At 45.4% G+C, this 22,998-nt stretch overlaps 2 protein-coding genes and 1 non-coding gene across 3 annotated transcripts in view; 1 reads left to right on the forward strand and 2 right to left on the reverse strand.

Moving 5' to 3' along the window:
- Positions 1–17,346, reverse strand: part of MAU2 (MAU2 sister chromatid cohesion factor) — a 33,451-nt gene extending 16,105 nt beyond the window's left edge. Inside the window, exons 1-2 of the mRNA XM_068979571.1 lie at positions 17,071–17,346; positions 75–92 (exon numbers count right to left, since the gene is read on the reverse strand). Of these exons, the coding sequence (XP_068835672.1) occupies positions 75–92; positions 17,071–17,346 (294 nt within the window). The remainder of the gene's footprint in view (positions 1–74; positions 93–17,070) is intronic.
- LOC138086769 (U6 spliceosomal RNA) lies at positions 4,563–4,665 on the reverse strand. Its single transcript, XR_011145462.1, has one exon. It is a non-coding gene; the product is annotated as a U6 spliceosomal RNA (small nuclear RNA).
- A 363-nt stretch (positions 17,347–17,709) lies between the features above and the next one.
- Positions 17,710–22,998, forward strand: part of SUGP1 (SURP and G-patch domain containing 1) — a 32,372-nt gene continuing 27,083 nt past the window's right edge. Inside the window, exons 1-2 of the mRNA XM_068979941.1 lie at positions 17,710–17,743; positions 20,324–20,495. Coding sequence (XP_068836042.1) covers positions 17,710–17,743; positions 20,324–20,495 — 206 coding nt within the window. The remainder of the gene's footprint in view (positions 17,744–20,323; positions 20,496–22,998) is intronic.

Genomic DNA, 22,998 nt, shown 5'->3' on the forward strand with positions numbered 1-22,998 from the left:
AATTCAAGTTTATAACACGTGTTTTTATTTAGAAGGAGTTTTCCTTAAAGGGAATAGTACCAAGGAAAGGATACTTGCTGTGATATCAACCACTGAAAGAGAAAGAAAAAAGAGTTAATTCTCAAACAGTTAAGCAGCTTTGCATGGGGGTTCACACGGGTTGTCCTGTCACCAAAGGCTGCAGGTGTTCAGTTAGGTGGGAAGATGGCCTGCTCAGCTTGAGAAGTGGGCTGGCTTCTCCTCTATCCCAGCAGCTGTGGTGTGTCTGGGGGAAGGTAACATACACGTGCTCCCCTACTGGTGGGCTTCCTGTCTTTCCAGGCTCTGGAGTCAGAACTGGAGCCCCCTCTCACTGGGGCAGCTAATCTTCAGAAGGGGAAGGAGCACAGAAAGGCCACCGCATGCTACTTACTGCGGCACACCCACAGCAAATCATGGCGCAAGAAATCAATTTAATACAATCAGAGAGTAGGTCTGAGGGTTAGTCTTTCCTGGGGAAAAGACATATAAAAGATGCTTGGAAATGAGCAAAGTTAGCCTCAGAGGGGAGGGAGGAGCACTACAGAAGGACGGGGGTGGGCAGCGATGATTCTGAGATCTGAGCTCACCACCCCTGCTCGTGCGCATGCTGGTACACGGTTCAGACAACGACAAGGTCCCACGTGGGGTAACTGTGCCCTGGAGTTTCACGTTCCAGCAGGAAATGGTGCGGTCCCAGGGCAGTCCCCCACACCACCACCACGACCATAGTCTCTCAGACCATCTGAGACACAAGCACACACCTGACGCAGTTCCTGCTGATTCGCTCATCCTGCAAACACTCTCAGAGCTTTAGCAGTTGCTGGAAGGATGCAGAGGGAGGAGGAGGAGAAGAAAGAGGAGACAGAGGCTCAAGGCCCACAGATCTGTTGCCTGACAGGGAGAAAGGCTGGTGAGGCCAGAGGGGCAGCCTTGGGGCTAGAGATGTCTCTGGGGCTGAGTGAGTAGTGGCCAGGGAAGTCACCTAAGAGGCTGGGGATGACTTAGCTGGTCTGGAGACCAGCCCCTCAAAGACAGGTGGGCCAGGAGGGGGAGTTAATAGGAGCGGAGGAGAGGGACAGAGGAACTTAGAACACTGGAGAGTCACTGGGCTCCTGTCTGTCTCTGTCTCCCATACTCTCTCTCTCTCACACACACCACATGTATATAGAGCCCAGGCAAAAGGCACTGTGCAACCAGACTGAGTGTCCCCTCCCAAGGCAACAAGGCCTGGAGGAGCTCAGGGTCCCCAGAGAGACATGGGCAGTGCGTGCTGCCATGAGTGTGGCCCCAGAGTGAGGCTCCTTGGCTGGAGGCCATCTACAGAGACAGTGAGGACAGGCTCAGCTCCAGCCACGTGTGCGATGTCACAAAGCTGGTAAACACAGAAGCAGGGGCTTGCATTTTTCAGGAGCCACTCCTTCCCACTCAGCCTTCAGCAAGAGATGCTCACTCCTGAGGGCCACCAATTGGGAGGGACAACTGGCGGAAACTATGTGACTAAAAGCTGGGTTAGGGACATGCTAAGACCTGGTCCAACCCTGAGATTCTGAAGTTCCATGACTCAATCTCCACATGTAAATCCTGTCTTGGGCAAGGCCTTCATGCTCAAGGGGAGCCCTTTAGAGAGAGTACACGGCGGATAAAAACACACACGGGAAGCATTTGCCTTTCACTTGGAGCTCCGCGTGGCTTGCTCTGTGAACAACCCAGACGGGTAGCCAAGGCGGAGTGGGTAAACCCACCACGCTCAGGAGTCTCCAAGTCAAGTCTAGCCACACCTCAGGACCTGGCACAAAGCTGACCACACCGGAGTGTCACTGCCCCCCAACAGAGATGAAAAGGGCAATAAGACGAGGTGAAACTCCTCCAGTGGACTGAAGAAGCCTTCTTTTTGAGTCTGTGGTCCAGGGATGCTCTCCTTACCACACAAGTTCAGTTCAGTTCAGTCATTCAGTCGTGTCCGACTCTTTGCAACCCCATGGACTGCAGCATGCCAGGCCTCCCTGTCCATCACCAACTCCCGGAGTTTACTCAAACTCATGTCCATTGAGTCAGTGATGCCATCCGACCACCTCATTCTCTGTCATACCCTTCTCCTCCTGCCCTCAATCTTTCCCAGCATCAGGGTCTTTTCAAAAGTCAACTCTTCACACGAGGTGGACAAAGTATTGGAGTTTCAGCCTCAGCATCAGTCCTTCCAATGAATATTCAGGACTGATTTCGGATAGTCTGGTTGGATCTCCTTGCACTCTAAGGGATTCTCTAGAGTCTTCTCCAACACCACAGTTCAAAAGCATCAATTCTTTGGTGCTCAGCTTTCTTTTTAGTTCAACTCTTACATCCATACATGACTATCGGAAAAGCCATAGCTTTGACTAGACAGACCTTTGTTGGCAAAGTAATGTCTCTGCTTTTTAATATGCTGTCTAGGTTAATAGCTTTTCTCCCAAGGAGCAAGTGTCTTTTAATTTCATGGCTGTAGTCACCATCTACAGTGATTTTGGAGCCCCCAAATATAAGTCTCTCACTGTTTCCCCCTCTATTTGCCATGAAGTGATGGGACTGGATGCCATGATCTTAGTTTTTTGAATGCTGAGTTTTAAGCCAACTTCTTCACTTTCCTCTTTCGCTTTCATTAGGGGGCTTTTTAGTTCCTCTTCACTTTCTGCCATAATGGTGGTGTCATCTGTGTATCTGAGGTTTTTAATATTTCTCCCAGCAATCTTTATTCCAGCTTGTGCTTGATCCAGCCTGGCATTTTGCATGATGTATTCTGCACGTAAGTTAAATAAGCAGGGTGACAATACACAGCCTTGACGTACTCATTTTCCCATTTGGAACCAGTCTATTCCATATCCGGTTCTAACTGTTGCTTCTTGACCTGCATACAGATTTCTCAGGAGGCAGGTAAGGTGGCCTGGTATTCCCATCTCTTTAAGAATTTTCCACAATTTGTTGTGATCCACACAAATGCTTTGGCATAGTCAATAAAGCAAAAGTAGATGTCTTCCTGGAACTCTCTTGCCTTTTCAATGATCTAACGGACGTTGGCAATTTGATCTCACCGCACAAGGCATACTCTAAATCCAGAGGTGAGGAAAGCCCACAAGAAACTACGTCCATGGTGGGCACACTGAAAAGGGACACAGCCAGTTGCCTACAGCCAGAAGCCACTATGCCCGCTTCTCTAGCGTCTTGGCCTGTGCTGCCGGGCCCAGGCCTACATGGGCCCATCAACTGTCATCTCATTTAGAGCTTTTGTGTGCTCAGCGTCTATTCAGTAGACACTCAGGCTGGACTCCACTGACAGCTCTCTTCTCCGAGCCGGATGTGACAGTGATCAGTTTCTCTCTCTGCCAGTTCTCTCTTTTCTGACCTAAGGCTTGGAGAAAGAGCATCACACCCCTCTGGGGCCTTGAGTGGCCACCAGGAGAGCCAGGAAGGTGTCCAAAGGCTTAAGACTCAAATCTTCTGGAAGGCCTTGTCTGTCAGCGTAAGAGGATGTCAGGAGTACTGCTCTAGGAGCCAGAGGATGAAGTTTGAGATGTGGCCCCCATGGGAGTTAGCCACACTCCAAGTCCTGGAGGAGATGGATCCTAGTGGTCCTTAGCATCCAATTCCCAGAGCCACAACCTGCCACTATCCTCCCATGCATGCACTGTGGCCCTGTCCCCCACACACAGATGAGGGCCGCTAGACAAAGCCCCATGATGTGCCTCCTCATGTGTCCCCAGTGCCAAAACAGGCTGGCCCACGGGAGGTTCTCAGGAAAATTTGTTGCACAAATGATGACTTTATCTAGCATCACCAGGAAATTAGAGTTTCCTTCTGTACAAAAAGCCACAGAATTGAGGCTTACACCTTATAAACACAAAATTTTAATTACTAAATGGCATCAAGACATCTCCGCCTCAAACATCTCTGCTTCTTGCTCAGGCATCAGTGACACCTTGAGCTGTCCCCATGAGATGCCCCATTCCTGAAGCTATAGGACAGCTCCACATCAAGGTGAGCCAGTCACTTCCTAAGGCTTGTCAGTCAGAAGTCAATCAATTCACTCTGCTTTTGCGTCTTTTTAAACCTTGCAACATACATCCATAATCAGAAACCTATAGACAAATATGTCCATCTCACAAACAAAAGTAGGTAGGATACCTTACCCGTGGTTGCTACCTCATCACATGTTTTACTTTGTAACATTAAAATATAGTTTTTATGTCTTCTCCCTTATCATGGGAAAGCAGCCAAAGTTAAGAGCCCCTTGCACTGCCAGGCAGCCTGCAGGCGTGAGGTAGAGAGGTGAGTGATCCCACCAGACGCCTCTGGGGTCACCTTAGGGTTCTCAGGGAAAGCAAGGGTCACCACAGGGCCAGCATGCACCCTGAGGGGTGGAAGGGCTGGGATCAGCACACCTCTTATTCCTTAGAACATTCACTTCAGAGTTGAGAGTGGGTTTTTTGCTTGTTGTTTTCTTTTAAAATTTCTGAGCACCTAAGTTTATTAGAAGGGATTACACATGCAAATAACAGAATTTGGCCCCCCAAAATATGGAATGTTTCATGAATTTGGCATCCTTGCACAAGGGTCATGCTAATATTCTCTGTATCATTCTAATTTTAGTACAGGTGCTGCTGAAGAGAGAAAAAAGCTGAGAGTGTTTTAAGGCCTCTTATACCTTGTAACCAAGGTAACTTAAAAAAAATTTTTAATCACCAAAATGTGTAGAAAAAGTTACCAACTGCAATTCTTCTGGGACAGAAGCACGGCATTTAGGAGCCAGACTTGCCTCTCCGCGTACGACCATGGCTACAAGCAGCCCAGTCAGTGCTGTCATCAGCAAGCTGGAAGTGGTCTCGACCTTGTGCGTTTGGTGAGGATCCAAAGAGACAGCACTCCAAGAAGCAAGAACACTGGGCCTGGCACGTGGCAGGCACCAACAATGCTATAGTTCCTAGGTGGAACAAGAAGCAGAGGCTACCGGGGAAGCAGGGGTCAAGTTGCTAGAACCATGAAGTGATGGTTCCTAAATACATTTCACACTCTAAAGTCAGAGGAGACCCAGAGAATGCGTGGAAAAAATGGAAATGCAAACAGCAAGAGGCACAGATATTCTTCTGTGGAAATGCTTAACACTAAGTTATACAAACGCAGCTTCTGCACCAAGTTCTGCTGCTGACCGATGTGGCATGGAATTTACCAGGGCACGGTCATGACCCTAAGCCGAGGTCCGCAACCTTCAGGACCTGCTGCCTGATGATCTGAGGCGGAGCTAATGTAATAATAATGCAAATGAAGTGCACAATCAATGTACTGTGTTTGAATCATCCCCAAACCATCCCCCTCTCCTACCCCAGTCCATGGGAAAACTGTCTTCCACGAAACCGGTTCCTGGTGCCAAAAAGGCTGAGGACCGCTGTCCTAAAGGATGAAAGATTTGCTTCTGCTGTGCCTGATGATGAAAGGCCCAGAAGTGAGTCCTTTAGGGCCTTCAGGGAAAAAAAAGGAAGCTTTTCATCACTTGCCGGGAAGGTAGCTATAGACTCTCTGGCTAAACCTGGAAGCAGAATGAAGGAGTGTCTGACTGGCACAATTTGGAGCAGCTTTCTAAGTCAAACAACCACTAAAAAGTAGCCCCACTGAAAATACACAGAGAAACCAAACTGGCATTGACAGAGATACTGCAGTTAGAAAGGCACGTCGTCCAAAGGGTGACTGCCTGGATCACAGCAAACAACAGAAACCCATTCCAGAGAAGAGGCGTTTACTCCTCTGCAGCTTTCAAATCAGGAAAGTATAAGGATAATGATGCATGTTCTACGTCAAGAAATAAAAAGTAATATAATCAAAAGTAAGAAAGTTAAGGGGGAAATAGACACACATCTAAATACAGAAATGTAGATTCTCAATTCCACAGTGGAAGCCCAAATGACTGAAACAGAACTGTCTACAAGTGGAACTGTCTGCTTGAAAAACAGTGAATGTAAGACAAGAGAAGACTGAAAATTCACAGAGGAAGAGGTGTGCAGCAAGAGGAAAGATAAGAAGGCAAAAATGAAAAAGCACGAAGTCTGACAGAATTTGCAGAAATGACTTCATAAATTATCTAGGCAAGAGATTTCTGGGTAAAGCAACATCCCTTATAATCATGAACAATTTAGTTAAGTCCCAGGGGAGTCAGGAATTCTGTTGATACACCCACATCACTGCCATATCATAATCAAAATGGGAAGGCTCTCAGGTGAAGTGTCCTGTTGTGTACCCTAATAGTTACGGTCTGTTGAGCAGGTCCAGGGACTGAGACAGCCAGCAGGTTATCCAAAGCCCTGTAGAGGCAGGTACCCCTGAGAAACCAATGGCTGCAATTTGGATAAAGTTGCAAAGGATAGAGTGAAACACCCTCCACGCCTCGGAACTCTTAACGAACGAACTGATGAAACATATGGGTGAGTTTATGACACATTCCTTCTGGAAAGCTTACACACACAGTGGAGGAGACAGAAATAATAATCGAAACACACACACACACACACACACACACACACACAAACAAGGTTAGTCTCTTACATGGAAAGCAAAAGATGATGAAAATAATAGATAGGAAAGATAAATGTGGTACCAAGTTTAGTGATCAATTAAAATGTTTACCTAGAATACACATATGATTCTTTGCCTGGTAAAGAATGAAAAGAAAGAAAATAAGTGGACAGCTTCCTGATTTGGAAAAAATGCACAATTAAAAAGAAAGAAGTTTAAAGAAAGCATGCTTGCAATGTGATGCGAAGGGAGATCAGAAGCAACCAGAGGGCCTCCCCGACGGCTCCTGCGAAGGGTCTGCCTGCCAGCGCAGGAGACATGGGCTCGATCCGGGATGGGGATGATCCCATATGCCTCAGGCACAGCTAAGCCCCTTTGCCACAACTATTGAGCCCGTGCTTGAGAGCCTGGGAACCTCAACTACTGAGCCCACACACCCTAGAGCCTGTGCTCCACAGAAAGAGAGGCCACAGCAATGAGAAGCCCACACACTGCAATAGAGAGTAGCTCCCACTCTCTGCAACTCGAAAAAAGGCCCACACAGCAATGGAGACCCAGCACAGCCAAAAATAAGTAAATAAAACGGTAACCCCCGCCCCCAACACACACACACAGAAAGGGAACAGTACAGAGAATGGCATTTTACCTGAAACCTGGACAAGCTACACACACACACACACACACACACACACACACAGAACAGTACAGAGAATGGCATTTTACCTGAAACCTGGACAAGCTTTCAGCTGGGGATGCACCTGACAGAGGAAGGGATTTATTTCCAAGCATGATGACAATGAGCCACAGAAGTCACATTATGGCTCTGTGGAAGACCCTATAAGATTTAGGATTCTATAAAGTCAAGGGAAAACTCTCCACAAGGGTAAGAATTTAAATTATAGGTCCAAAAGCCAAGCAGCTACAAAGAAGCAATCTAAGGCATGGTTCCTTCCCCTCAATAGCACTGAGTGGGCAAAAATATGATAAGGATGATATATACAGTAACTATGAGCCACTGCTAGAAACAGGCTGAATGGAAAGAAGTCAAACTGTCACTGTTTGCACATGACATGATACAATATACAGAAAATCCTAGAGATGCCATCAAAACATATTAGAACTAATAAATGAATTCAGTAAAGTTGCAGGATACAAAATTAACATACAGAAATATATTGTGTTCCTATACATTAAATAATGATCAGAAAAAGAAATTAAGAATACAATACCACTTACAGTTGTATCAAAAAGAATAAAATAGCTATGAATAAATCTAAACAAGGAAGTAAAAGACTTGCACGTTGAAAACTCTAAGACATTCAGTGAAAGAAACTGAAGACTACAGAAATGGATGGAAATATACTGTGCTTGTGAATTGGGAGAACTGGTATTGTTAAATGAGCATACGGCCCAAGTCAATCTACAGATTCAATGCAATCCCTCTCAAAATACCAGCGGCATTTTTCACAGAACTACAACACATCATCCTAAAAACTGTATGGGGCCTTCTCTGGTGGCTCAGAGGTAAAGAATGTGCCTGCTAATGCAGGAGACAAAGGTTCAATCCCTGGTCCAGGAAGATCCCACATGCCTTGAAATAACTAAGCACGTGTGCCACAACTATTGAACCTGTGTTCTAGAGTGTGGAAGCTGCAACTATTGGGTCTACGTGCGGCAACCACGGAAGCCTGCATGCCTTCCAGTCTGCGCTCTGCAACAAGAGAAGCCACCGCAGTGAGGAGCCCATGGACCACAACTAGAGAATAGCAGCCCCATCTCTCCACAACCAGAGAAAAGCCCGCACAGCGATGAAGATCCAGGTCAGCCAAAAATAATTTATTTTTAATTGTATGAAAACACAAAGGACCCCGAAGAGCCAAAGTAATCTTGAGAGAACAACACAGCTGGAGGTATCATGCACCATGATTTCAAATTATACCACAAACCTACAGTAATAACCAGTATGGTATCCACACAAAAACAGATTCATAGGTCAATGGAAGAGAAGAGACAAGCCAGAAATAAGCCCACACTTACACAGCCAATTAATCTATGAGAAAAGAGGGAAGAATAGAAATTGGCGAGAAAAGACAGTTACTTCTATACATGGTGTTAAGAAAACTGGACAGCCATAAGAAAAAGAATTAAACTGGACTACTTTCTCACTCTACATAAAAAAATAAACTCAAAATGAATGAAAGACTTAAATTTAAGACCTGAAGCCATACAGTTTTAGAAGAAAACATAGGCAGTGTACTCTCTGTTATGTTTCCTCAGGCAAGGGAAAAAGAAGGAAAAATAAACAAATGGGACCCAGTTCAGTTGTTTAGTTGCGTCTGACTCTGCAACCCCATGGACTGCAGCATGCCAGGCTTCCCTGTCCATCACCAACTCCCGGAGACTGCTCAAACTCATGTCCATCAAATCAGTGATACCATCCAACCATCTCATCTTCTGTCGTCCCCTTCTCCTCCTGCCTTCAATCTTTCCCAACATCAGGGTCTTTTCCAGTGAGTCAGTTCTTTGGATCAGGTGGCCAAAGTATTGGAGCTTCAGCATCAGTCCTTCCAATGAATATTCAGGACTGATTTCCTTTAGGATTGACTGGTTGGATCTCCTTGCAGTCCAAGGGATTCTCAAGAGTCTTCTCCAACACCACAGGTCAAAAGAATCAGTTCTTTGGCACTCAGCTTTCTTCATAGTCCAACTCTCACATCCATACATGAATACAGGAAAAACCATAGCTTTGACTAGATGGACCTTTGTTGGCAAAGTAATCTCTCTGCTTTTTAATATGCTGTCTAGGTTGGTCATAGCTTTTCTTCCAAGGAGCAAGCATCTTTTAATTTCATGGCTGTAGTTACCATCTGCAATGATTTTGGAACCCCCCAAAATAAAGTCACTCACTGTTTCCACTGTTTCCCCATCTATTTGCCATGAAGTGATGGGACTGGATGCCATGATCTTAGTTTTTTGAATGTTGAGTTTTAAGCCAACTTTTTCACTTCTCTCTTTCGCTTTCATCAAGAGGCTCTTTAGTTCTTCTTTGCTTTCTGCCACAAGAGTGGTGTCATCTGTGTATCTGAGGCTATTGATATTTCTCCTGGCAATCTTGATTCCAGCTTGTGCTTCATCCAGCCTGGCATTCTGCATGATGTACTCTGCATATAAGTTAAATAAGCAGGGTGACAATCTACAGCCTTGACATACTCCTTTCCCTATTTGGAACCAGTCTGTTATTCCATATCCAGTTCTAACTGTTGCTTCTTGACCTACATACAGATTTCTCAGGAGGCAGGTCAGGTGGTCTGGTATTCCCATCTCTTTAAGAATTTTTCCACAGTTTGTGGAACTATACCAAATGGGACTACACCAAACTAAAAAGCTAGTTTTACACTGCAAAGGAAAAATGTTAACAAAACAAAAAGGCACCTTACTGAATGGGAGAAGATACAGTTGTCCTCAGGGGATTGATTCCAGGAGTCCTTGAGGATATCAAAATCCATAGATCCTCAAGCCCTTATATATTTTTATTTTTTAAGTATAGTTGATTTACAATGTTGTGCTAGTTTCTGGTACACATCAAAATGATTCAGCTTCACATATATCATTTTTTTCCTATTGTTTTCCATTATGGCTTATTACAGGGTATTGAATATAGCTCCCTGTGCTATACAGTAGGGACTTGTTGGTTATCTATTTCATATATAGTACTTGGTATCTGATAATCCCAAACTCCTAATTTGCCTTTCTCCTACCCCTATCCCTCCTTGGTAACTGTAACATTGTTTTCTTTGTGAGTCTGTTTCTATTTGAAAGAAGTTCATTTGTATCATATTTTAGTTCCTACATATACGTGATCTCACATGATATTTGTCTTTGCCTGACTTACTTCACTGAGTATGAGTATGATAATCTCTAGGTTTAGCCATATTGCTGCAAATGGTACGATTTCATTCTTTTTTTATGGCTGACTGATATTCCATTATATATACATATACTACATCGTCTTCATCCATTCATCTATCAATGGACATTTAGGATGCTTCCATGTCTTGGCTATTACAAATAGTGCTGCTGTGAACATTCTGGCACATGTATTTTTTTGAATGAGTTTTCATCTTTTCCGGATATATGCCCAAGAGTGGGACTTCTGGAGCATATGACAACTCAATTTTAAGGAACCTCCATACTGTTCCCCACAGTGGCTGCACCAATTTACATTCCCACCAACAATGCAGCAGGATTTCCTTTTCTCAACACATTCCCTAGCATTTATTATTCAGAGACTTTATAAAAAATTATTCATAGATTTTTTTTTGATGATTGTCTTTCTGACTGATGTGAGGTGATACCTCACTGAAGTTTTGATTTGCATTTCTCTAATAACTAGCAATGTTGAGCAACTTCCCATGTGCCTAGAAGCCATCTGTGTATCTTCTTTGGAGAAATGTCTAGATTCAAGCTCCTTATATGAAATGGCATATTCAGTTCAGTTCAGTCACTTAGTCATGTGCAACTCTTTGCGACCCCATGAATCGCAGCACGCCAGGCCTCCCTGTCCATCACCATCTCCCAGAGTGCACTCACGTCCATCGAGTCAGTGATGCCATCCAGCCATCTCATCCTCTGTCATCCCCTTTTCCTCCTGCCCCCAATCCCTCCCAGCATCACAGTCTTTTCCAATGAGTCAACTCTTCACATGAGGCGGCCAAAGTACTGGAGTTTCAGCTTCAGCATCATTCCCTCCAAAGAAATCCCAGGGCTGATCTCCTTCAGAATGGACTGGTTGGATCTCCTTGCAGTCCCAGGGACTCTCAAGAGTCTTCTCCAACGCCACAGTCCAAAAGCATCAATTCTTCGGTGCTCAGCTTTCTTCACAGTCCAACTCTCACATCCATACATGACCACAGGAAAAACCGTAGCCTTGACTAGACGGACCTTTGCTGGCAAAGTAATGTCTCTGCTTTTCAATATGCTATCTAGCTTGGTCATAAGTTTTCTTCTAAGGAGTAAGCGTCTTTTAAATTCAGTCACCATCTGCAGTGATTTTGGAGCCCAAAAAAATAAAGTCTGACACTGTTTCCTCATCTATTTCCCATCAAGTGATGGGACCAGATGCCACGATCTTTGTTTTCTGAATGTTGAGCTTTAAGCCAACTTTTTCACTCTCCTCTTTCACTTTCATCAAGAGGCTTTTTAGTTCTCCTTCATTTTCTGCCGTAAGGGTGGTGTCATCTGCATATCTGAGATTATGGATATTTCTCCTGGCTATCTTGATTCCAGCTTGTGCGTCTTCCAGCCCAGCGTTTCTCATGATGTACTCTGCATACACGTTAAATAAGCAGGGTGACAATATACAGCCTTGACGTACTCCTTTTCCTATTTGGAACCAGTCTGTTATTCCATGTCCAGTTCTAACTGGTGCTTTGGTTGGTGCAAAAGTAATGATATTTTTGCACTGCTGAAATTTGCCATTTGATATTGGAATATATTCTAAATAAATGTACTTATGTTATACATCATTTCAATGCACATTCTCGCTTTTTTTTTTTTGCTAACGACATTACTTGTTTATTTTATATCTATTTTAAACTATGTAAATGGTTGACCAAAAGCAATTTCAACTAATTTTCTTATTTGAGTTCAAAATAGGTCCTAAGGCAGTGGAGACAACTAGCAACACCAACAATGCATTTGGCCTGGGAGCTACTAATGAAGGTACAGTGCAGCGGGGTTCAGGAAGTTTTGCAAAGGAGACGAGAGCCTTAAAGATGAGAAGAGTAGTGGCCAGCCATCGGAAGTTGACAATGACAATCGAGAGCCATCATCAAAGCTGATCCTCTTACGGCTATACAAGAACTCAGTGTCAACCATTCTGTGGTCATTTGGCATTTGAAGCAAATTGGAAAGGGTGAAAAAGCTCAGTAAATGAGTGCCTCATGAGCTGACCAGAAATTTAAAAAAAAACTCATTTTGAAGTGTCGTCTTCTCTTATTCTATGCAACAACAAACCATTTCTCAATCGGATTATGACATGCGATGAAAAGTGGACTGTATATGACAACCAGCAATGACAAGCTCAGTGGCTAGACTGAGAAAAAGTACTTCCCAAAGCCAAACTGGCACTAAAAAAAGGTCATGGACACTGTTTTGGTGGTCAGCTGCCCGTCTGATCCACCACAGCTTCATGGATCCCACCGAAACCATTACATCTCTGAGAAGTATGCTCAACAAATCGATGAGATGCACTGAAAACTGCAGCTGGCACTGGTCAACAGAAAGGGCTTCTATTAGAAAAAAATAGATCAACAGAAATTCTCCACGACAACACCCAGCTGCATGTTGCACAACCAATGCTTCAAAAGTTCAACAATTGGGCTATAAAGTTTTGCCTCATCTGCCATATTCACCATTTTCAACCCACTACCACTTCTTCCAGCATCTCAACAACTTTTTGCACGGAAAATGCTTCCACAACCAGCAGGAGGCAGAATATGTTTTTGAAGAGTCTGTCAAATCTCGAAGCATGGATTTTTATACTGTAGGAATAAACAAACTGATTTTTTGTTGGCAAAAATGTGTTGATTGTAGCGGTTTCTATTTTGATTAATAAAAATGTGTTTGAGCCTAGATATAATGATTTAAAATTCACGGTCCAAAACCGTAATTACATTTGCATCAACCTAATTCACACACTGAATATAATCAGCCCTTATATCCTTGGTTGGTTGAATCCAAGGATGTGAAACCCACTGATATGGAAGGTCAACTGTATTTGCAAATGATATATCCAGTAAGAGGTTAATATCCAAAATATACAAAAAACTTCTTACAATTGAACACCAAAAAAACAAATAATCCAATTAAAAAATGGATGAAGGACCTAAAGAGACATTTTCCCAAAGAATACATACAGGTGGCAATGAAAAGATGAATAGACACATGAAAAGATAGTAATTATCAGGGAAATGCAAATCAAAAATCATAGTGAGATACCATCTCACACCTGTCAGAATGGCTAACATCAAAAAGACAACAAATAACAAGTGCTGGTCAGAATGTGGAGAAAAGGGGACCCTTGGGCACTGTTGGTAGGACTGTTAATTCATGCAGCCACTATGGAAAACAGTAAGGAAGTTCCTAAAAAAAATTAAAAATAGAATTACCACAGGATTCAGCAGTTTTACTTTTTGGGTATTTACCTGATAAGAGCAAAAACACTCAAAAATAAACATGCACACCATTGTTCACTGCAGCATTATTTATTAATACAATAGGTAAGATATGGAAGCAACCTAAGTGTCCACTGATGGATAAAAACAATAAGGTATACACATACAAGGTAATATTGGGGGCTTCCCTGGTGGCTCAGACAGTAAAAACCTGCCTGCAATGCATGAAACTCAGGTTCAATGCCTGGGTTAGGAAGATCCTCTGGAGAAGGGAATGGCTACCATACAAGGTAATATTAATCAGCCATTAATATAATGAAATCTTGGATTTCCCTGGTGGCCCAGTGGCTAAGAATCCGTCTGCCAATGCAAGGGACATGGGTTCAATCCCTGGTCTATGAAGATTCCACATGCCATGGGCAACTAAGCCCATGTGCCACAAATGAAGCCTGCATGTCTTAGAGCCCATGTTCTGCAACAAGAGAGTCACAGCAATTAGAAGCCCATGCACCAAAGCTAAGGAGTAGCCCCTGCTTGCCACAACTAGATAAAGCCTGCTAGCAGCAACAAAGACCCAGCAAAGACAATAAATAAATAATTCTTTTAAAGGTCCACATCAAATAAAAAAAACCTTTAAAAGAAAATATGAAATCTTGCCACTTGTGACAACAAAAATGGATTTAGAAAGTATTATGGTAAGTCAAATAAGCCAGACAAAGAAAAATAAATACTGCATGATCTCATTTATACGTGGAATCTAAAAAACGAAATGAAAACATACTAATACATACAGAGAATAAACCGGTTGCCAGATGGGCAAAATAGCTGGTAGTGGTTAAGAAGTACAAACCTCCAGTTATGAAACAAGCAACCCAATGGAGATGTAATACACAGCATAAAGAATATGCTCCATATAATACTGCAGTAACTGTATGAGGTCAGATGGTTCCTAAACTTATTATGGTGATCATTCCACAATGCATGCAAATGTCAAAGCTCTACATAATATACCTGAAACTAACACAATACAGTAAGCCACCTACAAACGAAACCTTCAAGTTGCGACCTTCCAAAGACGTGACTGTGTGTTCATGTGTCCACTCTCAGAAGCCAGTTCACCTGTCTGGCGTACTCTATCACCTGAGTACACCCTCTACAAGTGGTTGCGCTCCTGTGCACTTTACTGTACAGTAGTGTATAGAGTACAGTATCTCTATTTCAAGCCCAGGATATTCAGAAGCAAGTACAAAAGCAAGGGTGCTGCAGGTGGCACTGCTGCCAGGCCCTGTATGCCAGCTGTTGTACTGTGCTACTCTACTTTTCAAAGTACTGTACTGTAAGATTAAAACTAGTTTTTGTGTGTGCCTGTTAATGTATTGTTTCATAGTATTTGCATAGTATTTGTACTATAAGCCTGTTAGTACAGTACTATACGTCAATTGTGTTAATTGGGTGCCTAGGCTAACTTTGTTGGACTTAGAATAAACTGGACTTGTGAATGTGCTCTTAGAACAGAACTCATTTGTATGTAGGGGATTTATTGTATTGTTATGTCAACTACATTTCAACTGGGAATTCCTCAGTGCTTTCACTGAGTTGTGGCCTGGGTTCAATCCCCAGTTGGGAAACTAAGATCCTACAAGTTGCACAGCATGGCCAAACAAAATTTTTTAAAACCCCATAATATTTCAATTAAAAAAAGAAAAGAAAAAACAAAACAGGCTGAATGGCCTGGAGACCAGACAAAGGAGGTGCAAGATTTGTTGTTAACTGAGAGAAGGGACAGCTTTATAACTAGCATCCTATTGAAGGCCCTGGGCTGCCAGGCCTGGGCAGTCACAGCCTCCACCCTTCATACACCCAACAAAGCCTGACACTTCATTTGCTCTCGGCCTCATTGCTGTCTAGGAAAAACCCTGATATCAACTAGTCATCGACAACTGGGGTACTTCTAGGAATTGACATGAAACCTGGAGCAGTTCTCAAGGCTTGCCTCCTCCACCTCATTCAGGCCTCTGTTCAAATGTCATTCCCACAAATAGAGACTCCCTGATTACCTTTGCCAAAAATAGCTCCCTGTCAACTCCAACCTTCACCCTGGTCCACACGTTTAATGGTTCTTTGATCACTGCCTAATCTTTTATGACATATTCATTTTTTGTCTCCCTCACAGAAACACACGCTTATGTGGGCAGGGGGACTGTTTTATTATTCACTGCTGATCCGCGGCACCTAGAACAGGGCTTGGTACCCAGTGTGAGCTGATTAAATACCTGCTGAATGAACGGAAGAAACAAACTTCACAAAAATGACGACTTAATGTCGTGGCATCCACCCTGGTGGTCTTGAGCTTACCTGTGAGACCAGTTCTGTTAATAACTTGCTGTGTGGCTTTGGGCAAATCACTTCACCTCTCAGGGACCATACTGCCTCACTCCTTACACAAGGAAGTGGCTCAAGCAAGGACAAAAGCCCCTTCCAACTCTACAGTCTGCAAAACACAGATCTGATTATCCTCCCCAAGGCAACTTGTTACTAGCCACAGGTGAATTCAGATTTACCTCGGATCAAGACATTTTTTACATGGTCGTTGATTCTACTCAAGAAGTCTCTCCTCTAAGCTGAATAAAGCTGAGTAAATGGCAAATGGAAACACCGTCTGTCAGGAGCACAGTGTTGCCCTGAAAGGAACAACTCCACAGCCCCAGAGGGCAAAGGGACGGCCACTTTCTCACATTCTTGGGGGCACCAAGACCACAAGGCATCGTGGGAAGATGGGGCCTGCCCTCTGAAGGGGATGGACCAGTGGATGGTGGAGGAAGAGAAGTCACAGGTGGTTGTGGAGAAAGCAGGAGTCCTGAGCCCTGGAATCCAAACCCTGCAACCCTCAGCTCTGCCTTTTTCAAGACGTCAAACCGTCTCTAGAGTCTGCCTCCCGCCTATGACTCCCCTCATCACTGATGGGGGCACAGTATCTTCCGTCTGGAAGTCCTCAGACGTCCATGTCCTGGGCGAGACCTTCCTAGATTTCCTCGGAAGCCAAATTTCAGATTCTCAAAGGATGCCTGGACTGTTGTTACCTGGGGTTACCTGGACCCTCCCCTATCCCGAGTCCTAGGCCTCTGCTGTCACCGGAGATACCCAGTAAGGTACGAGGCGGGGCCCTCGGATCCCTAGAGAGGCTAATAGCTTTCGGGGTCTTGCTGCTCGTGCGGAAGTCACGCCCCAGTTTCCAGAAGAGCGGCCCGTCGGCGGCTCCCGCCCGCCACGGTCGCGGCCCGTCAGCTCAAGCCCGGAAAGGAACCCGCGCCTCCTCCCTCGCGGCCCAGCCCACGCTCACCGCCTTCTCCAGGTGGCTGCGCGCCTGCTCACTGTTCTTGGTGTGGTGGTAGAGCACCGAGCCGAGCTGCAGATGTGTTCGGGCCTCAATGCGCTGAGGCGGCTTGAAGGGGAACACGGCCTGCAAGCAGTGCACGCACAGGCGGATCTTGGGCGGGCTGGAAGTGCGGAAGTGCTCGGCAAAGCCCAACAGCGCTAGGTACCACGACTCAGCCGCCTCGGCCTGCGCTGCTTGGGCCGCCGCAGCCTGAGCCGCCGCCGCAGCCTGAGCCGCCATTTTATCCTGCACAACAACAAGCCGCCGCCACAGGGAGGCGGAAACAGGCGCGTGGGGCGGGCCCGGAGCTCCTCGCCTTTCTCGCGAGAGCTGCTGCACAAAGCATCCTGGAATATGTAGTTTATGTTTGAAGTGGCTGCGGCTCCGGGAAGGTCTGAGAAAAGGCGACATTCTCTGGTCTGCGTAACTGAGACCAGAGATTGCCGATGGGCTGAGGTTTGCGTTCCTGGGGAGAAGACCCCAGATGTCCAAGCAATGGTAGGGCTTGGCTTGCCGAGGCGGACTACATCTCCCATCAGGCCACGCGCACTATAACAAGCCCCCCCCACCTCCTCCGGTGGCGCCGGAGCATTGTGGGATTGGATGAGTCTCAAGATGGACAACCGGGATGTTGCAGGTAACAGCCCCCGCCTACCCTCAAGCGTCCGCCTGGGTCCTCAGGCTACGCGTCTTTGCTTCGCCATCCCGTCGGGCCTACCTCAACCCGTTGGCCCTTAGCCTCGGCCTCCGGGCGTCTGGAAGAGGCGGCTTTTGCACCACCCCAGTCTCCTGGGACCCCCGCCGAGACCCAGTTATCCTCCCCGCCCCCACTGCTGGTTTGGTGAGGACGCCAGGCTTTCCTCAAAGGCCCCCACGGTTATCTGCCCTGCGCCTGCTTTCCGAGCTGACCGCCTTAAGGGCTGCTCCAAGCTCCGCTCCCCGAGCCAGCGGCAACCTTCGACTCTTCTGCGCCCCTCTCTTCTACTAAGCTCCTTCCTCGCCTCTGTCCCACTTTCTGGAAAAGCTGCTTTTCCGAACTGCACTCTGACTCCCTGTACACATTTTCCTGGGTCTTTAGAGCCCCCCTTTTACCATAAACCTTGCCTCTCCCTCTCTCCCAGTTCTGGCGCCCCGAGACTGGGATGCATTCAACAAATATACTTTATGTGCTAGGCACAGTGTTAGTTGTCGAGGATACAGTGGTATCCGAAATGGGGTCGTGTCTTACTGAAGGTTACTTTTACCAAGGCATCAAAGAATGCACAAGGAGGAAATATTTACAGAGAGTTAGTTATGGTGACTTGAGAGAGCGAAAATGCAGGCTGCTGAGATTGAGTGGTCAAGGAAGGCCTTTTTGAGCAGAAGACATTTGAAATGAGGTGCCAACTATTGGAAGGCTCTGGAGAGAGGGACAGCAAGTGCAAAGGCCTTGAGGGTTTGTTATTTTGAGGAATATCAGGGATGAACTGGAAGTGGGAAGGGGGTTATCTCTGGCAAGGTCTTCAAAATCAGCTTTCAGAGTGTGGGTTTTATTTTGAGCCCCACGGGGAACCTTCAAAGTGGCTTTTCTATCTCCACAACGACCACCCTTGTCTGAAGATATCATCATCTTTTGCTTACAGCCAGTAAGCCTCCTGGTTGTCTCCTTACTCTGTCCAATCAGTAGCTGGAATGATCTTAAAAGTAAAAGTACCAATTGGATCTTATCAGCTTAATACTCTTATCAGCTTAATACTCCCCTGTGGCTTCTTAAAGCCCTTTAAGAAAAACTCAGACTCCCTGTCTTCTCCCACCACTCCCTGTGAGGCCCACCCCTGGAACTGTCCATTCTGACCACATTGGACCCTTGCTGGTCCCTTGGGCTTTTACCTCTGCTTCTTGCTCTGCCCAGATCAGTCCCCACGTGGCTTTTCAGAAAGCCGACTCTTTATCTTTCTGGTTTTAGCGTAAATGTCCCCTCTTCTAAGGGCTGTTTTCTGGCTGCTTTAGCTCTGTAGGTGTTCCTCTGTTATTCCTTCTCACCATTTTTTGTTTTTTTTTCTCCAGTAGAGAGCTCTTACGATTTTGCAACTCCTTTCTTGTTATAAGTCTGTTGTATCCTCAGCCAGAGGTGAATCACACATGAGCAGAGCTCCAGCTGTCTTATTTAGCACCAAGTACAGCACCCGGTGCATAACTCAGTGAATGCTTGCTAAATACATGAACAGATGTGTGAATGTGAATGCATGTCAGTCTGAATGCCAGGTGCTGCAGGCAGCAGCACCTGGGCCACACCATGTAGCAGCTGCTGGGCATGTTAGTGGATCTAAGGTGATCTGTTTGTTTCTTTTTTTTTTTAACTTATTTTTTGTTGAAGTATGGTTGAATTGCAGTGTTGTGTTTATTATTGCTGTACAGCACAGTGATTCAGTTATACATATATATACATTCTTTTCCATGTTCTTTTGCTTTATGATATATCACAGGATATGAATGTTCTTGCCTGTGCTGTACAGTAGGACCTCGTTGTTTACCTATTCTGTATATACGAGTTTGCATCTGCTAACCCCAAACTCCGAATCCAAACACCGGTCTATTCTCCATGTCCCTGATTCTGTTTCTGTTTTATGGATAGGTGCACTTCTGCCATATTTTAGATTCCAAGTAGAAGTGATAACATATGGTCCTCGTCTTTCGGACTTATTTCACTGAGAGTGATAATCTCTGGTCGTATCCGTGTTGCTGCAAATGGCATTATCTTACTGTTTTTTGTGGCTGAGTAATGTTCCATTGTACACATACATGTAGGACAACTTTGTGGGCATTTAAGGTTGTTTCTCTGGCTGGGCTATTGTGAATAGTGCTGTTATGAACATGGGAGTTCATGTGTCTCTTTGGAGTATAGTTTTGTCTCGATACATGCCCGGGAGTGTTATTGCCAGAGCGTATTTTTAGTTTTCTGAGGAAACTCCATGCTGTTTTCCATAATGGCTGCACCAGCTTTCATTCTCACCAACAGTGTAGGAAGGTTCGCTTTTCTCCACACCCTCTCTAATATTTGTTTTCTGTAGACTTTGTAATGATGGTCATTCTGAGTGGTGTGAGACAGTACCTCACTGTAGTTTTGATTTGCATTTCTCATAATTAGCAGTGTGGAGCATCTTTTCATGTACCTGTTGGTCATCTGTATTTCTTCAGAGCAAAGGTGATTTCTGATGTACTTCTTTTCCCGCCCCAGGAAAGGCTAACCGGTGGTTTGGGGTTGCTCCTCCCAAGTCTGGGAAAATGAACATGAACATCCTTCACCAAGAGGAGCTCATTGCTCAGAAGAAACGGGAAATTGAAGCCAGAATGGAGCAGAAGGCCAAGCAGAATCAGGTGGCCAGCCCTCAGCCCCCGCATCCTGGCGAGTAAGTCTACCCTGAAGCTTTGTTCAGTTCAGTTCAGTTCAGTCGCTCAGTCGGGTTAGGGTCTTAGAAGGTCACCAGCAGAGGGTTTTGCTTGTGAGAGCAGTTGAGATGTTGCTGCATCTGACTCCAACATGATGATGCAAGGAGGGACACAGGTACACTCTTTTAGGAGGCGCAGTGTGGCAGGAGAGAAACACAGGGTGTATGGGGTTCCAGAGGATGGCTGCCACCTCTTTCACTCCGTGGTTATTTACTGCTGACCATATGTGGGCCAGGGACCATGAGTATAGCCTGAAGCAGAAACCCGGATTCCATCTCTGCCCTTATGGGGCTCACAGCCTACTAGCAAGGAGGAGTCCCAGTTACACGCCTGAGCTGACGGTAGGTAACACAAGGCATTGTGCTCCCAGACGCAGAAGAGACTGTATTCTGAAGGCCCAGGCAGAGCCAGCCCTTTGAGGAAGCAGGAAAGGACTGCAAAGGCCAGAAAGGGAGGTGAGCCCCTGTGTGTCAGGCAACCCGAGCTGCTGCGCCAAAGGGGCTGTTTCTGAGTCAGGTGAGAGGTTGTTTCGGCAGGGTTTCCTCCTGACTGTTCTGAAAAACTCTGTAGGCACCCAGGAGTTTTGAGCAGCAGTGGTACGATCAGGGTGACAAGATCTCCACGCTGGAGACTGACGGAAAGACAAGTCCCTTCCTCTGTGGTCTGAAATGTGGAGCATGTTGTTCAATCACTTAATCACGTTCGACTCTTTTGTGACCCCATGGACTGTGCCCACCAGGCTCCTCTGTCCATGGAATTTCCCAGGCAAGAATACTGGAGTGGGCTGCCATTTCCTTCGCCAGGGGATCTTCCCGACCCAGGGATCGAACCTGTGCTCCTGCAGGTGGATTCTTTACCACTGAGCCACCAGGGAAGCCCGTGAGCATGTTAGTCCTGCTCTGAAGCTTTGTTCCAGCGCCTGCATTTTCTAAGAGTCCGTGTCTTCTCCCCAAGGGAGAGACTCCCCTAACAATGACTAATCTGCTTTCTGTCTGTGTGGATTTACCTATTTTAGGTGTTTCATGCAGTATCTGGCCTTTTGTGTCTGGCTTCTTTCACTGGACATAATGTTTTCAAGGTTCATCACTGTAGCTGTGTCAGGACTTCATTCTCTCTTTTTTTTTTTTTTGGACTGAATAATATTCCATCGTGTGAATGGACTGTGTATTGTTTATGTGTCATCAAGAGCCATCATTCAACACCTGTGTAATACCCGCTGTGGTTTGTTGTGGATGATTTTCGTGTGGGATTCAGTTGCTGGCATGCTGCTGCCCCACAGTGGGGTTTTTTTTTTTTTTTTTTTTAAGCCATTGTGTAGCTTGCGAAACCTTAGTTACCCAATCAGGCATTGAACCTGGGCCCTCGGCAGTGAACGTGCAGGGTCCTGGCCACTTGACTGCCAGGGAATTCCCTCCAAAGTGTTCTCCTGTCTTGCATTGTCCTTGCCTCTTCCTGTCCCTCCTGGGGGAGGTGTGCACAGCGTGAGGACAGGGCCAGGGCCCCCAGAAGGCTCTGCTTGTTTAAGGCCAAGGCTGGCTATCAGTGGATCTTTCTTTCACGTAAAACAACTTTTGTTGCCTTTGCTCTCTTTTAACTTTAAAGATAATGCATATATGTGGTAGAAAAACTGGGAAGTAGAGGAAAAAATACAATCATTGTAACCCTGCAGCTCATGGGCAGGAGCTGGTTGCTTTTTGATGGATTTTTGTAAACTTTTTCAGTCAAATATACGTTGACATAAGCAGGACCACGCTGCAGATATCGTTTTACATCTTGCCGTTTTGTTTTTCACTTGTCGTCATGCTTGGTGGTTTTAGTTATGAGACTCTAGCTTTCCAGGACCACTTCATCTGCCCTATGGCTGTCCTGTAATTTATTTAACCAGTGCCCCTTGTTGACTTATTTTTTTTTTCCCTCTTTTATTTCATTAGAACAGATTTCTAGGAGGCTGGAACTTTATTTTAAAGGAAAAAATTCAGACCTGTGGGCTCTTTGAGCTTTTATCGTTATTGAGTGTGTCTGTATGATGGGCGTGGCTCCGAAAGCGCATGTGAGGAGTTTCTGAGGCTGGAGCAAGACAGTATGTTGTAGTAAAAGATGAAAGAAGTAGAATACATAACCGTGATCACAGCTTTATTTCCTTCTATTTCTAATTAAGGATAAATCAAAGAAGTATACCAAACTGTTTTAGTGACTCTTGTGAGGTGAGGAGACTTTTCGGGGGGTTTCTTCTTGCTTTCTATATTTCTGTGTTTTTTTTTTTCCCCAGATTCTCATTTGCTCGTAATGAGCCTCCATCACTTTTTGCTCAGTTGCGTCCCAGTCTTTGTGACCCTGTGGACTGAGGCCTGCAAGGCTTCTCTGTCCCTGGGATTCTCCAGGCAAGAACTCTGGAGTGGGTTGCCATTTCCTTTTCTAGGGCATCTTCCTGACCCAGGGATCTGAGCCTGCATCTCCTGTGTC

This window comes from Capricornis sumatraensis, chromosome 9 (assembly GCF_032405125.1).
Source record: "Capricornis sumatraensis isolate serow.1 chromosome 9, serow.2, whole genome shotgun sequence".
Classification (NCBI taxonomy): domain Eukaryota; kingdom Metazoa; phylum Chordata; class Mammalia; order Artiodactyla; family Bovidae; genus Capricornis; species Capricornis sumatraensis.